The following is a 15,315-nucleotide window of genomic DNA, read 5'->3' on the forward strand; positions in this document are numbered from 1 at the left end:
CTTACATAATAAAATCATACCTTCTCATTTATTCTTGATATCCTTCTTTGTATCGTCTCCAGTCCTCTCCTCAATTATCGCAGAACAGGGTTCTATCATAAGATACGTCTATTAAAAAATAAGTAGGAAACAAGTTTCTTGCTCTCAAAAGATAAAAAAAAAATAATGTGGTAAAGGCAAATATTTTTATATTTAAAAAATGAACTCTAGTAATAATTTGGCAATATTATATCGGTCGCAACTTAAATAGTTAAAATTGTAAAAAAAACTATTCTTCGTTCAAAAACTTCATCAGAAAGCTGGTGACTTACTAGAATATAACAAGTAAAAACTTTCCTAAGTTTTCTTAATAAAGGTTAATAAATAATGAATACGCTTCATTTTATTTGCACAGGGCATATAAAAGGTAATAAATCGCTTATTATATTACAAGCTTGGAAACAGCTCTACCAATTGGGATAGTTTCTTAATATTTTCGTTGAGGCACTAGAAAGTTTGTATGGAGAGAAAAAATTTAAAAGTTGTAGAGAATACAAAAAAAAAATAAGTTTTCTTATGTCTTATAAAACACAAGTCAAACACTAGTCCCTTTCCAAAATTTGACGTTTATAAAAACAAAGAAAAACTCTGTTGTGTGTTTTATTTACGACTTCAAATTAATTGGACTATAAGAATTTTATCACTCTGCCTTCCTAAAATACAGTAAGGCGAAAAAAAATAAAGTTATTTCTTCTATGTTAAACTTTAAACTTGAAATAAATTAATTGATCACTCTGAATTATGTTTTGTTTTTCTACATTTTTTCGTTGGAACTGCGTCAGGCTAATTTATTTTGACAGAACAATATTTGTCGTGGCTGCTAGTCATTAAATATGTTGCGATATCCTCTTTCTGAAGAAACAAAGAAGCATATCTTCCTTAAAAAGGAACACGATGTCAGGAACACACTGCATCGGCGTTCTTTAGCATTAACACAAAAACAACATCGCATAAAACTTAAAATCTCAAATTCAAACATGGCCTAATTTAAACTATGATATAAATACACAACAATCTACAAATATTTGTACATAATTTGCCACAATTCAAAGGGTCTATGTCCAAGTGCCAATAAAAGAGTTTTCTGTGTTTTTCTTATAATTTATAATAGGATTTACGTTCTATTATCTTATTTTCATTATAAACTTTTAAGAATATGTGTTTGTACAACGAAAATCGAAATGTTATTGAATAACCACGAAAAACAAAACCAAACTTCATAATCAGAATTCTTGTAAAAAAAACCATAAATGCTGTAAAAGAAAAGCTAGAAACAAGCAAATCGTCGTCGTAATATGATACTTTTTGCAAACATCTTAAACAAATCTAGAGATCAAGATCAGATTAAGAAGAAAGTCTTAATCTGATCTTGATCTCTAGAAGCCATTATTTAAAAAACTTCACAATTTATAATTCGTGTTGAAACGTACTGAATTTCGAATGTTGGTATTTGATTATGCAAAAAAAATTAAAACATCCGTTCGCATTAACGATTTCATTTCAAAATTGGTAGGTGATCGTAAGTGAAGATTAGTTTTCTGGGTTTCAAAAACAACATCCTGAGATTGTGCTACATTCACCAGAACGTACCCCTCTAGCGCAGAAGACGCCCAAACACGATTTAATCCAATGCTCTCAATTTCATCAGTGAGCACACAAGGGAAAAGGAAGGTACTTTTGTGATAACTGGTACAATGCATAAATTATGCCGACCTACCCGGCAAAGTGGATAATCGGCAGGGTCTCGTTTTAAACTTTGTCTTTAGAAGTATATTAAGATATTTTCGATAATTATCTCGTATAACCAAAAGTAATTTATAAGTGCGATTGAAGATAATAAAAGAAATACTCTAGCTTAAATTCATTTTTCCCTCAGTATTCATTAACATGTCGACTTTACCCGGGCTTCCCACACTTATTTTTTTAACAATTTACAATCGTCTAAATAACATAGATTTTTAAATATTGTGAAGAAATTATTTTAGAATGTTTGTTTTTATTATTCCATGTCAATTTATTTCTTTTTATCGCCAAATATATATTATAAATATCGTTAGGTAATTTTGATACAATACTACAATACATACATTGTCATTTGTAATTTAAGAAGAATTTTATCTCAGCCTGTAAAGTCGAATCTTCTCGTCACTACCTTTCATTTATTATATCTTTAAAAAAATGTTAATAACTATTTACAACAGAGACCCTAGTGTGAATTTTTGTTACAATTCAAGATGGAGAGGTATAATGTAAAATATTTTAGTCAATCGCCATTTCTCTCACTAATAAACTCTTGCATAATGTAACAATCTATACTTGCTAAAGTATTGATGACTGAAAAACAGAAGTCAGATTTATTGAACTAAATATTGGGTCTTAAGAAAAGGTGTACAAATTCACACAGCCAATTCCAGTCTTTTTAATTCACTGCGAAGTCGGCAAAGGCAAGCGTAGATGTGGGCGTAACCACAGTAGTCTACGTGCTACTACTGTTTCAAAAGAAGTGGACCGGTGGCTGACGAGCATGTGTTGAGAAGATCTGAATCAGTGTTTCCTAACGAAGGGCCCACGCCCTATACTGGAGGAATTTGTTTATTAAGGGAGTCAATTCGAAAGTGGACTTGATACGAGTTTAAACGTTTCGTTATAATATAAAAAATACATATGTTACATAAGGGGCGTAAATATTTTAGAAAGGCAAGACACCGAGTTAAAATTACTGATCTAACTAGATGTTGAGTGGATGTTTAGAAGTATTAAAGTTGTGGACGGTAATGAGCGAGATCTAGTTAGTGGTAAAAGGAGGTTACGGACCCCTTCTCTGATTGTCCTGTCTATGAGCGAATGAATAGACGTATGGTGAGTACTTGATCTTCGAACAACGCACACGGGGTAGAATGCGGTGTGACTAGCTTGTGTGACAATGGTATATAGTGCTATTACAGTCTCATGACTGTTTGAGGTGGAAGTAGTGTGGTGCATGGGTCGTGGAACCCCCGGAAAAGGGGCAGTTTTTTATTTTATATAGCCCCCATTATTAGGGATCTTCCGTTCTCCTTATCAAATTTGAGACAAAGACTTTATTTATCAATATTTTTTTTCATTGTTACTGTTTTAATTTTCTCTCTCATCCTTCACAATTTCTATTGCTCATCCTCTTTCATGCATCACATCTTCTTTTGTTCTCTTTCTTTCATTCACAATCCTTACACGCATCGCCTCTCTTCCTCGCCGCTCCCGTTTAACTTGCCAAGCGTTAATTATCTCTTGACGATTGAAACGGGACACTTCTCATATTCTGGTTTTCTTTTACACTTTAGGGCCGCTTCCTTGGCCAGCTGATCTACCCTCTCATTTACTCCGCGTGCATTTTCATCTAATTAAAATGCACGCGGAGTAAATAAATCCTCATTCTCTCTTGCCTTCAAAATATACTTTTTCACTCTCAATGCTAAGTATCCCGGCCGCTTATCCCTTCCTTCTGCTGCAGCCAGCAACACTGCCTAGTATACAGTGCAGGAGCTGCCCAAATAAAGTTTTTTGAAGTACAACTATGCAGCGTCCCGCGTGGCGAAGAACACCGCGCCTACTTTAATGTCTTTGCGGCAGCCGCGGTGGCAATTCGGGCCGTTATCTCACCTTTCTTTAGGCAGTAGAATTCTACGCCAAACTGACCAGACGGGTATGGAAGTTTTAAATGGTTGACTGACACTTCCAGATACCGGTTCGGCTATTACCCACCGAGAATGATCATGTTTAATTTATATAAAAGGCTGCTTCGTTGCCCCGCTAGTACAGAGGAAGCAATCTGGCGAGAATTAGGGCCGAGTGCAACGACGCGGTCCTGTGGGTCCACGCAATTTTTTGTGCGAAGCTTCTTAGCCGCCGTCGCCCACGCACTCACTGCATACAAAATGATTGGCTCCAACACCGCCAAGTACATAATTTTGGTCACCTACGCGTTCAGGTCCCAAGATACCTTAGTGGCCTGGAACAACCGACGATAGAGGTCATGGGCCTTTTTCCTCACTTTATTAATGTGACTGTTACCCGTTAGGCAATTATCAATACCGTGAGAACTCTCGCCTCACCTCCGTACAGTATATCACACGATAAACCCCGTCCCACATAGTCTTGCGAGCCTCGCCTCTAGGCGATAGGTCTCCTTCGCCATCGACTTACTTGCACAATATACACAAACGCTATTTAAAATCCACATCACTTACGGCATCGGAATTCAAAATTCGAACGTTCGAAATTAATATGACACAAAAATAATGTGGCTGTGGTGGCCCGCAGTACAGGTTTTGAAAATACTAAAAAAATAAGTAATTGTGCAATTTTTTCTTTTTGTAATAAAACTTAAAAATTTATCGAATTATTTGAAAAAAAATCATTAATATTTTTTGTACACAAAAACAAAATAAAAATGACATAAGAGGTTTTTACGGTTTTAAAACGTCATTGTTTTATTAGTATTAAAACCCGCCAGTTCCAAACTTTCCACCAAAACTATTTCTCCGTCACACTTATGTTAAAAAATAACCACATCGTTAGTGACTGCCTAGCAAGTCAAATGTCAATTTAACAATCCTCAAGTTTAGGGTTATGTTTTTATAAATGTTTTAATTTTTTATTGTTTGATCTTAGTTAGGATTTTTAACAAATGTATAGTACATAATAATATAGTAGTATAATATAGTGCATTCCTTAAGAACATAATAATTTTAAATATATAGAATAAAATATTTAACCAAAATGTTATATAAGAAGGTTACACATGTTCTATTTGATTTAGATGGACTGCTCATAGGTAAACGTACATTGAAAGAACTAAAAAATTAATATATCTAAATGTAATGTTCAACTTTATATTATCTTAATCAAAATTGTTTAATTACAGATTCAGAAAAGCTGTACACAGAGGCGTTTACAAAAGTGTGTGCCAAATTTGACAAGGAGTTTACTTGGGAATTAAAAAAAACCATACTGGGTTTCCAAGGTCCCGAATGTGCAGAAAAAATTATTAAGACATTAGGTCTTCCAATTAATGCGGAAGCATTTATGGCAGAATGTAGAAAAGAATATGATGTGTTGTTTCAAAAAGTTCAATTAATGCCTGGTAAGTGTTTTAGGTAAAATTTTGTTACTAGTGTGATTGATTACTTTTACGAAATTAAAGTATATCTAGACAAAAATAATAGAATAAATATAAAGAGAGCTACTACAATGTTCACAAGATTTTTATTTTTTATATACTGCAAGTTGGTTTAATTTACCAGTTTAATTAAGTTTTGCTAATTCTCATCTTTTATTTTTTGGTAACAATCAATTTTTTTCTTAATATTTGTAAATTACTGTGTTGACAACTATATCAATTCATAAGTATGTGATTTAAAATTTCTCAACTCAAATTGTAGATGGTTTAATAAAAAAGTTATTTATCCTTAAAGGTGCAAAAAAATTAGTTGAACATTTGCACAGCAAAGGTGTTCCCATTGCATTAGCAACTAGTTCGGGTCAAGACAGTGTGGATTTGAAAATGCAAAATAATAAAGATTTTTTAAAAAATTTCCACCACCTCACTATGGGTACAACAGACCCTGATGTTACAAAGGGGAAACCAGATCCTGCCATATTTTTAGTTTGCGCATCTAAATTCCCTGACAAGCCTAAACCTGAAGATGTGAGTATTGTATTTTACTCCCTTTATTATAAATAGACAAATCAGCAGAAGTATTGGACATGAATAGTTTATTAGTGTATTTTAATGCATATATTACCTTGATATGTACTGATTACTTAAAAATTTGTTTTCTAATAAACATGTAATTTCAGTGCTTGGTCTTTGAAGATGCTGTCAATGGAATAAAGGCAGCATGTGCTGCTAAAATGCAAGTTGTAGTTGTTCCAGATCCACGCATTGAACCAGAACTACTCAAAGATGCTACATTACACTTAAAATCTTTAGAAGAATTTCAACCTGAACTCTTCGGCTTGCCTCCATATGACTAAACAAATAGATAATCAATGTCATGTGATATAATGTGATGATTATAAAAATGTATAAAAGAATATTGTAGAGTTAACTCTATAAAATAGTTGAAATGTTTTAAATGTTGAAAAGATATTTTTGGTAAAGTGACTTCTATTATACATCATGATCATGTATACTTTTACTGCATTGGTTTCTTGGAATTTTGTTAAGTTTATGTTAAATTTGAATATTCTTAAAACACTTAAAGTATTACTCCACTTGGTGATGTATGTGTAATTTATTTTTACATTTATGACAAGAAATCATTTTTATTTATTACTCACCATTGAAATTTTACACACCCTTTGATTCCTTAGAGACAATTTGTTACCTTTAGTACTCTCTATTTAGTGCATGTTTTATCACGAGCAAAAAACTTGTGGTGTGAAAGTATTCTCGTCTTGTCTATGCAGTCTTGTTTTCCCAACCAAGTGGCACTGCACTCATTTTGGTAGGGTTAGCTTTATTTAAGCCAACCCATCTCATGATATAGTTGAAAGTATTCATAAAAACAGTATTTCATCTACCTCTGTAACTCCTCCAAAGCATAATTAGGTTTTCATCTACATATATATGTATATATATATATATATATATACATTTGGTTATTATGAATAAATGTTACTTAAATATATATTTACATTTATATGGATATTGTTGATATAAGGTTGAAGGTAAAGCAAATAAGACAGTTTAAAATTATATTTTTTATTGCAAAAATCCGAAAAATTAATCATGTGTGCTGTATAGACATATCAAAGAAAGAATTGGTTATAAATACTTTATACATAATATATTAAAAATTACTTCAAAGACCACTCCATAAAACATAGTTCTAAATGTGTCTAGACCTGTTTGCTTAGGAAAAAGTTCAACAGTAAGTTTAAAGAAAACAATCTAGTCCTTTCTATGTCACAACTGTTAGTGGTATTATAATATATATAAGGATACTTTATGCAAATGTTCTAATCCTAATCTCACTGTGTTCATAACTTGTTTTTTACGACATACATTGAGTGAAAATTAAGCAATTTTTATTACTTTTGTTTTTAGCACTTAATAAAAAACATTTATTTATGAAGCTTATTTTTTTTTAATGTAGAAACCTTTTAGTCGGCTGTCGCTAACTTAGATACAATAATTTTTTATTCAAATTCAGTGATTTTGGGTGCTGTTGACTATTACGTTTTATACAACTCTGCTGAACTTAGGAATCGAGATAACGGAAAACTAGTAGACCTAGGAAAGTCATAGTTTAACACGCTTGGTCGACACCATCTGACCTGTTAGAGCTTAGTTTTATTTGATGGGTTATAATGTTGTGGGGTTGTTCCTAGCGCCGGTAGGTCTTGAGGTCATAACAACACTAACACAAGTCCAATGTAGAAGTATGTATATTCATTCCGCCCGTATTTATACCGACGTAAATGAACAATTTGGTTTCTGTTGAATTTCCCTTTTCGATACACTATTGACGATGACGTATTGTTGCACCTAAAGTATTTTTCCTTTGTTGCTATTATAGTGCCTATTTCGTGTTGTGCACGGCCAGGACTTTATTGCGCAATGTGACAAACGAGTACTTTTTTGTGCAACTGATTTTTGTTGGGCGACTTAACGTCTTTGTACACCAAGTATTGTTAGAATGACGATCTTGTTAGAGTCGCCGCAGGATGTAAGGCGCTTCAAAAACGTCTTATCAGATATCTATGTCTAGTATAATAATTATGATTCTTTCTAGTTTGGGAATAAAGGTAAATAAAATTACAACACTTTTAATTTTTTTATTTTAACAAAATTGTTAAACGTTATTCATTAACAACGTTTGCCACGTAAAAAATTGTGTATACATAGTGCTATATTGTACAAAGTGGAAGTTTTTATCTAAACATTATAACCTCAATAAGTTTAAGAATAGTAATGAGACACGTACAGTTGTCACGTAACAATTAAAGTTGGCAATAAAATTAGTTCGTCTACACCAGCTTTGATAAATGTGTTATATTTCTTAAAATATCATAAATTTCATTGTTGTAGAATACATAAAATAAGTTAAAATTGTATTCACTTGATACATAGATAAAACATCTATGTATAACTTACAATACAAATAGTATAAGCCAACAGCCAGGACCGGTTCTATAGTTTTGAGCGCTCTGGGCAAGAATATTCTAATATACTAAAAATAAAAAATTTTAAATGATGAATTTTATTTATAAAATATGAATAAAATTTGAATGTAAAAATATTCTAAATTTAATATCAACGCCTGTTGCCTGTCCTTTTATCCGGCGCTTCCAACTTGGATTTAATATCACTACACGTTATTTGCTAATAGTTCAAGATCATTTTCCAGTCATAAAGATTCCTTTTGCAGTCATGATAGTTTTAAACCTCATTACTTTACAAATAATTATTCAAATGGTGGCAAACCGAAGGCTTCCGGTTGAAAGTTCTCCATTGAGTCCAAAATAAGCGTCGCCTCTGGGACAAGGGACCGGTCTAACCTCATATCAGGAACCATTACAACTTGCATGCCAGCTGCGTGCGCAGCTTTCACGCCGTTTATAGAATCTTCGAACACTAAAACCTGAAATGTAAAATATTAACAATTAAGCGAAAGCGCGGCGAGGTGGGGGCCGAGGAGAAAAGAGCATTAGCGTTGATGACGGACTGGCGGGAAGAAGAGGCCGCGCGTATGTCTGGGGCGCGGTACAGCGCTTTCCGTAGCACTGTAACACCACACCTTCAGTGATTCAGATGAGGTTCTATCTTTCTGAAAAGCTCCTGACAGTCATTCAGTGCTTTTTTAGTTACCCAAGCATAGGTTTCCTATAAAGGCTCTTATGGCGAGTCACTCTGTGATTGTCCACCAAAGAAACTTAAGACCTTGTCGGCCTTCTATTCGAATAAAATAACGTAACATATTGTAATATTATGCCTCAGATTTCTCTAGGAGATCAAATCAGGTAAGAGGTTATTCGACAAACTATGTACTTGTACTACATAGCCCAGCCGATTGGCAAGTTGAAATGACAGTGGTCAGGCCTCTTGGCGTGCAGAAATGATGGCCGATGAGGCCTTGTGATTTTCCAGTAGAGAACATGGACCGGCAAACGCAACGTGGAACCTTAACCCAGAAGGTGGACGGATGATCTAGTAAAGATCGTAGGAAGACGCTGCATGCAGACCGGTTCCAGCCGGTACTATTGAAATTCTATGGGGGAGGCCTAAGTCTAGCATTGGGTGTATTACAGCTTAAATGTTCATGATAGACGAAGGTATTTAACTAGTGTGTGCCGATGATGATTTATGGTTTTGAGACGTGGTCGTTAAAAGAAGGTTCGAGGACACCCAGAAAGCAACGGCGGGGGGCTATGCCCGGAGCTTCACTGCGAGATTGAATCATAAATGAGAAGATCAAGAACCTATCTCACCGACATAACTCGAAAAATTTCTCGTGCAATCGATTTCAGTTAGGATATAAAGGTTTCGAGCAGCGACTACGAGTCGGTAGACGTGGCGTGGTTAGGCCCACCACTAGGTAGACTGACGACGTAGTCAAGGTAGCGGGAAGTCGCTGAAAGCGAGCAGAGCAAGACATGACACGATGACCATATCATGGCGATCTTAAGGGAGGTCTACGCAGCGGCTATGGGCGTCTATCGGTTGACGTGATACATATATATCGACATTTCATCATTCATTTTTTTCACATCATTGCTTTTGTCTAATTACCTTCTCTGGCACTGGATTCTCTGGAAACTTAGCGGCGGCGACAAGAAATATATCCGGGTAAGGCTTCCCTCTTTTTACTAGAGGATCAGACGATCCCCAAGTTTTGTATTTAAACAAATCGAATAAATCGGTATGCTTTTGTACTTTTAAATTATAAGTTTCCACGCTGCTACTGGTAGCTAGTCCGATAGGCACATTTTTTTGGCATAAATGATGAATTAATTTTGCGACCCCTGAAAAGATATAAAACGTTATAACAAAAAAATCTAAGAAGACCTGCACGTCGCTACATGTGGTTTAGGAATACAAAATATTGATTTGTTTGTATTATTTGTTTGGACCTGTGATTTTACTATAATTCTACCGAAACCGCTATACCGTGCGATAGTAATGCAGAACCGTCGCTGTTTCTTCAGTTCGTCGTAAACGCTCGCGGCGGCGGCACTTATGCCCTTTTTTTTTCTTTGGCCACAACTTCGCTGCACTTTCCTAAGGCAAGTTTCAGCGGATTCGGTAGCATTATAAATACAAACTCCTGCATCAGAACACAATGATGAAATATTGAAAAAAGATAGAAGAACGAAAGGCCCCCAATAGCGGGTGATATTAAAAAAAATAAAATGAATAAATAATGAAATATTGGGCCTAATCGGTTAAGATACTTGGAAGAATGTTCACAATAGTGCCTATAATTCAAAAAGAAAAATAAATTGTTTTCTACATCGAGCGTGTCATGATGACACAATTTGTGAATCAAACGAAATCGATAACATGACCAGACAACTTTTAAATCCACCATGTTAAAGAGAAAATTTAAACCATTTTAGATGAAAAAAATACTAACTTTTAAAATTAGATTAAGATATGTAGGTTTATTGTTGTATGTCGATTTATTGTTGGTACGGCATTATATATTTTTTTTGTTAAACTAGCTCATGATGTTGCTTATCATTATAATTACATTTAGTCCTGTATATTTTATTGCTTTGTAACACTGTTAAGTTTGTTAGCGATTCTTAATGAATATAAAAATGTTTCAAATTAAAACAACTATCACATAAAACAAAATAAAACTATATATAATATACTAACCAGGTAATACTTTAGATTCTGGAAACAATTCTTTAAAAATTGTTCGAGATTGTTCTAAAAATTCGTCGACCGTGAGAGGTAGTTCAAGGCTATCGATAATAGATGCAGCAAATTCTCGGCTCTGTTGACCCATTATTTTACACTTCAGAGCAAAAGTAAATTCTTTTCCATAACGAGAAGCTATCTTTTGAAATCCTATCGTATATAGATCTTCAGTGTCTGAAATAATGTTCTGTATTTAAACATTTGTAGAAAACAGTTTCTATGTTCTTTCATCTTTAACTCACTCAATATCAAGCCATCCATATCAAATAAAACATGAGTTACAGGTTTCAAAATCATATTTATTCCCCAAAAATAGTAAACTTTTAAAATTTAAACTAAACACTAAAGGAACTGTCTCGTAAATACTTAACAAAATCTTTTGTGACATTGCGGTTATCTTATCTATGGTTTACATAACTAAGAAGTGAGACTTGTCCAATAGACAATATCATTAGAAATAACACTGATAACATAAAAAACCAAAATTTGCAAACGTAACTCGTTACAAAGTATGAACTAAGTACAATTGTTATGGCTTAAAAAATGTTGACACTACTCTATACAATGTTTAAGTTATTACAATTATTTAAATTATTTCTACATTTGACAAAATGTTATTTACACACAGTTGTTAAACACACTATATCTGAAATCACTAGTCAGTGGAATAAAGTATAGTCTCAAGCTCATTATAGAGAAAATACTTCTCTACATAATGAATAACTTAACTAAAATAAGTTAAAAAATAATTTGTCACACAATGGAAAACACTTAGTTGAATATATTGTAATGTATATGGAGATAAACTATTCAGTTTATAATATCATGTTATAATTAGCTAGATACAATCTATTTAAATAAATAAAGAAACTTTGTTTTGTACTTTTTACAATAAAAATTAAAAACGCAACATCTTACTCACAGGATCTAAAACGGTTATGAATTAACAATTGTAATCTTTATGCCAAAATCATAAAGTTTAAGATTCAGCACAGTCAGTGGGTATATTAACTGTAAACATTTAAATAAAAAATAAAAGTAGGCATTAAAAGGTAACAGCAAATATCACAAATAATCTTAGTCTTTGCCACTGCTTTGCCTAATTATACTCACAATATTACGACATAAACGTCTTCTGGTAAAATATTGAAACATCTCAGTGCATAATGATAAATATGACATATCAGATTTTGGTTATTCTATAATTTTATCACAATTAGAAACTAAACATAATCACTCATTGAGGATCAAAATTACACCAATTTCTTTTTGACGCCGTAGATACATTCCTTAAAAATGGGTACAACAAAAATTGCGTAAAAAATACGTGGCCTATGACAAATTTGAGGATCTGTACCACTATTTAAAAGCTCCTGTAAGATGAGAAAAATACAAAGATATTCCCAAAAAACTTCAAAAGACGTTATAATGAAATCACATAAATTACATAAGCATTTATGAAATGAAAAAAAATCACTTTATTACAAAAAAAAATAGTGTTTAGTAAAAATAGAATTCTTAAGTACATAACATGTAAAAATACAAATATAAATCATATTTTGCAACTGATTATCTTACTTCTTGATACAAACCTGCATGTTTACTATAGGCTGGATCAAGACCTGAATTATGGTTATCCCCCTATTGCATTTATAGTGATTTAGAAAGTTTCTGTAAGCACTGTCAAAATCTGAATTAAAATTGTTGGTTTTGTGACACAACTAAAAATTTAAAAAAAAAGATTGGTGTACTACTATAGACATAAAGGCTATAGCAGTGCATGATTCCAACAGTGTAAATTTGTGTAACATTAGTTATTAAATCATGTGTTTTAGTAATATACAAAAAAAATAAACTTTGATAATACTGGTGAATTTGTTACATTTTTTATAAGACAAAAATATTTCATACACATAGACAAATCTCAAGCATATCTATCTTGAACTTTGAATAGTACAATTGTGATAACTATATTATTGAAAAAAAATTACTTAAACGGTGGTAATCCAAACAGTTGTGGCTGAAATTCTTCTAAGCTTTCTATAACTAAAGTTGCTTCTTTTGTAAGACTTTTTTCAATCCTTGGGTCTGGCACCATTACTACTTGCATTCCAGCAGCCTTAGCAGCTTTTACTCCATTTATTGCATCTTCAAACACTAAGCACTAAAACATAAGTGATTTTATTTACAAATGGAATTATAGTAGTACCAAAACCACCATTCCAGGCCTTCGATATGAGCATGGCTAGATGGGCTTACAGAGGGCTCATGCAGTTTTTTCCTCAGCCTCTATGCTTCCATATTACAATTTCCTAAGGTGCACTACAGTGGTTTTAATAATACTATAGTATATATATTTACCAGCTACCAAGTTTTTAACATTTAATGATGCTTATGCTTAACTGCAGTCCTCATTCTCTTTATCAATTCCTAGTGACTTTATCTAAGAATATTTTTTATTTTACTACCTAATCTTCGAAAGTATACAACTAAAATTAACTAGGTGTTCTATCTGTATACTCCATATGAACAGGGAATTCTATTTTTGGTGAATTTACTCCTTTATTCCAACTTTCAAATACTTACATCACTAGCGCTTGCAAAACACTAGCTTTTGAAAAAATCTTCAAGAAATAGTTTATCAATTTATAAATTCCAACAGAATAATTTAAATTGAAAGTCTTTAATTATATAAGCTACTTACCTGTTCTGGCTTTGGGGTATCAGGAAATTTTGAAGCGGCAACTAAAAAAATATCTGGATGGGGTTTTCCCCTTTTCACCTCTGGATCTGATGAACCAAATGTTTTGTAAGGAAACAAAGAGAACAGTTGAGTGTGATGTTTGTCCACTTTCAAATGATAACTTTCTTCACTGGAACTAGTTGCTAGTCCAATGGGCACCTTATTTTCATGGAAATGTTCAATTAACCTTTTTGCACCTAAAACATTTTAACATATGGTATTAGTTTCCGATCTACAACTTTTATCTTGTAAATTTACTCTTAAATCTCGACAACCTTCATTAATAGGAACTTAATTATTGTCATAAATTTTATTATATTGTGAATTAAAAATTAAAAGAAATGAAATGGTTTTAAATTTAATTAGTTACAGAATTACCTGGCATTAACCCTGTATCAGGAAACAGCATTTGAAATTGTACTTTCGTTTCCATTATGAACTCTTCGACAGTCATTGGCAAATCTAAATCGGTGATTAAAATTTGTGCACATTCGTGAGCTTGCGATCCCATAAGCTTTAGTTTGATATCAAATGTAAATTCTTTTCCAAAACGCGACAATATATTCTGAAAGGCTATCGTGTATAAATTCTCCGTGTCTGAAATAAAAACATTGCTGTAAATTTTCATAATTTTATAATTACATGATTATGTAGGAACATTTTGTAATAAAAACTTTACCTAGAATAAGTCCATCCATATCAAATAGCACATGTGTGACAGGAATAAACGACATGTTTTTATGATATATTCGTAAATTATTTTGTAAACACCTAATATCTTTCGAACTGACACAAAATACCGCCTTAACCTAAGTGTACAAAATAATATCTTATATGAAACTATTTTACTTTTGACAGCTGGCAGTCGATACTCGGGAAATTGAAATGCTATTGGTAAAATTTATTGCGAACGCGGCCTTAAATAAACTGGTTACCCGCTTTATACTTTGTATGGTAATTGCAATTAAAATTATCAAGACCTAAATTGTAATATTTAGATAATATATGTATATGATTGGTGCGATGGTTGTCACGTACTTATAAACTATTTTGCCTGTTGTTCCTTAACATAAAATAAAATATTTCAAACCTTACAAACAGCTTATTATTTAAATTACTTATTTGAGCACAAATAAGAAAGACAATCACTAATTTCAAAAACATTTACTACTACATCCCTTTAGTTTTTATCCGTGATGATAATTTTTTTTAATATTTAAAATTCATATCATCACTGTCATCATCATTTTGACTGTAGTACGTCCACTGTTAGACGTAGACTTTTCCCTCGTTGGAAATTTATAAGGAAAGCCGGTAGGAAGCTGTATACACCCAGGGTTTTCCGACGACCTTAAGGTCATTTACCATAAGGTCACCTTGCGGGTGGACGACTTACGCTGTGTTTCCTGGTCCGGGGTACACGCCAAATCCTTAAGGTTCTAGTGGCCACTTGTTCTGCGTTTTGTAGACTGCTCACTGCTACTTTATCTTGCCAATTTGCTAAGCTATGTTTATTCGAGTCACGGCAATTAAAAGTTAAAGGACGTATTACCGCAACTCAGCAAATAGCATCAATTATTATAAAGGTCCTTAAAAATAATAACAGTAAATTATTTTAATA

At 32.9% G+C, this 15,315-nt stretch overlaps 2 protein-coding genes across 3 annotated transcripts; one reads left to right on the plus strand and one right to left on the minus strand.

Moving 5' to 3' along the window:
* The first annotated feature begins 4,639 nt into the window (after positions 1–4,639).
* On the plus strand, positions 4,640–6,641 carry LOC137920330 (pseudouridine-5'-phosphatase-like). The gene is made up of 4 exons (XM_068763630.1): positions 4,640–4,852; positions 4,943–5,161; positions 5,493–5,725; positions 5,878–6,641. The coding sequence occupies exons 1-4, from the start codon at positions 4,798–4,800 to the stop codon at positions 6,052–6,054; spliced, it is 684 nt and encodes a 227-aa protein (XP_068619731.1). The 5' UTR covers positions 4,640–4,797; the 3' UTR covers positions 6,055–6,641.
* Positions 6,642–7,916: 1,275 nt separating this feature from the next.
* LOC137920161 (pseudouridine-5'-phosphatase-like) lies at positions 7,917–14,580 on the minus strand. Of its 2 annotated transcripts, XM_068763410.1 has the most exons (5): positions 14,374–14,580; positions 14,073–14,291; positions 10,907–11,125; positions 9,815–10,047; positions 7,917–8,666 (listed from the first exon to the last, which is right to left on the minus strand). In XM_068763410.1, exons 1-5 carry the CDS (start codon positions 14,426–14,428, stop codon positions 8,490–8,492), a joined length of 903 nt encoding a protein of 300 aa, XP_068619511.1. In that variant the 5' UTR covers positions 14,429–14,580; the 3' UTR covers positions 7,917–8,489. The 2 variants fall into 2 exon arrangements, with proteins under 2 accessions (XP_068619511.1, XP_068619510.1); XM_068763409.1 differs by lacking the exons at positions 7,917–8,666; positions 9,815–10,047; positions 10,907–11,125 and adding exons at positions 11,264–13,115; positions 13,656–13,891 and having other exon boundaries at positions 14,374–14,575.
* Positions 14,581–15,315: the final 735 nt, after the last annotated feature.

This window comes from Battus philenor, unplaced genomic scaffold (genome assembly GCF_028537555.1).
Source record: "Battus philenor isolate CCGP_79_NKW_IND1 unplaced genomic scaffold, ilBatPhil1.0.hap1 SCAF_18, whole genome shotgun sequence".
NCBI classification, from domain to species: Eukaryota; Metazoa; Arthropoda; class Insecta; order Lepidoptera; family Papilionidae; genus Battus; species Battus philenor.

Coding starts and splice junctions, on each gene's coding strand:
- LOC137920161 (XM_068763410.1), bottom strand. CDS start 14,428: ATGTCGTTTATTCCTGTCACACATGTGCTATTTGATATGGATGGACTT. Junction 14,292..14,373: donor TATGGATGGACTTATTCTAG/GTAAAGTTTTTA, acceptor TTTTTATTTCAG/ACACGGAGAATTTATACACG. Junction 10,048..10,906: donor AGAATCTAAAGTATTACCTG/GTTAGTATATTA, acceptor ATATCTTTTCAG/GGGTCGCAAAATTAATTCAT.
- LOC137920330 (XM_068763630.1), top strand. CDS start 4,798: ATGTTATATAAGAAGGTTACACATGTTCTATTTGATTTAGATGGACTG. Junction 5,162..5,492: donor AAAAGTTCAATTAATGCCTG/GTAAGTGTTTTA, acceptor TTATCCTTAAAG/GTGCAAAAAAATTAGTTGAA. Junction 5,726..5,877: donor ACAAGCCTAAACCTGAAGAT/GTGAGTATTGTA, acceptor ATGTAATTTCAG/TGCTTGGTCTTTGAAGATGC.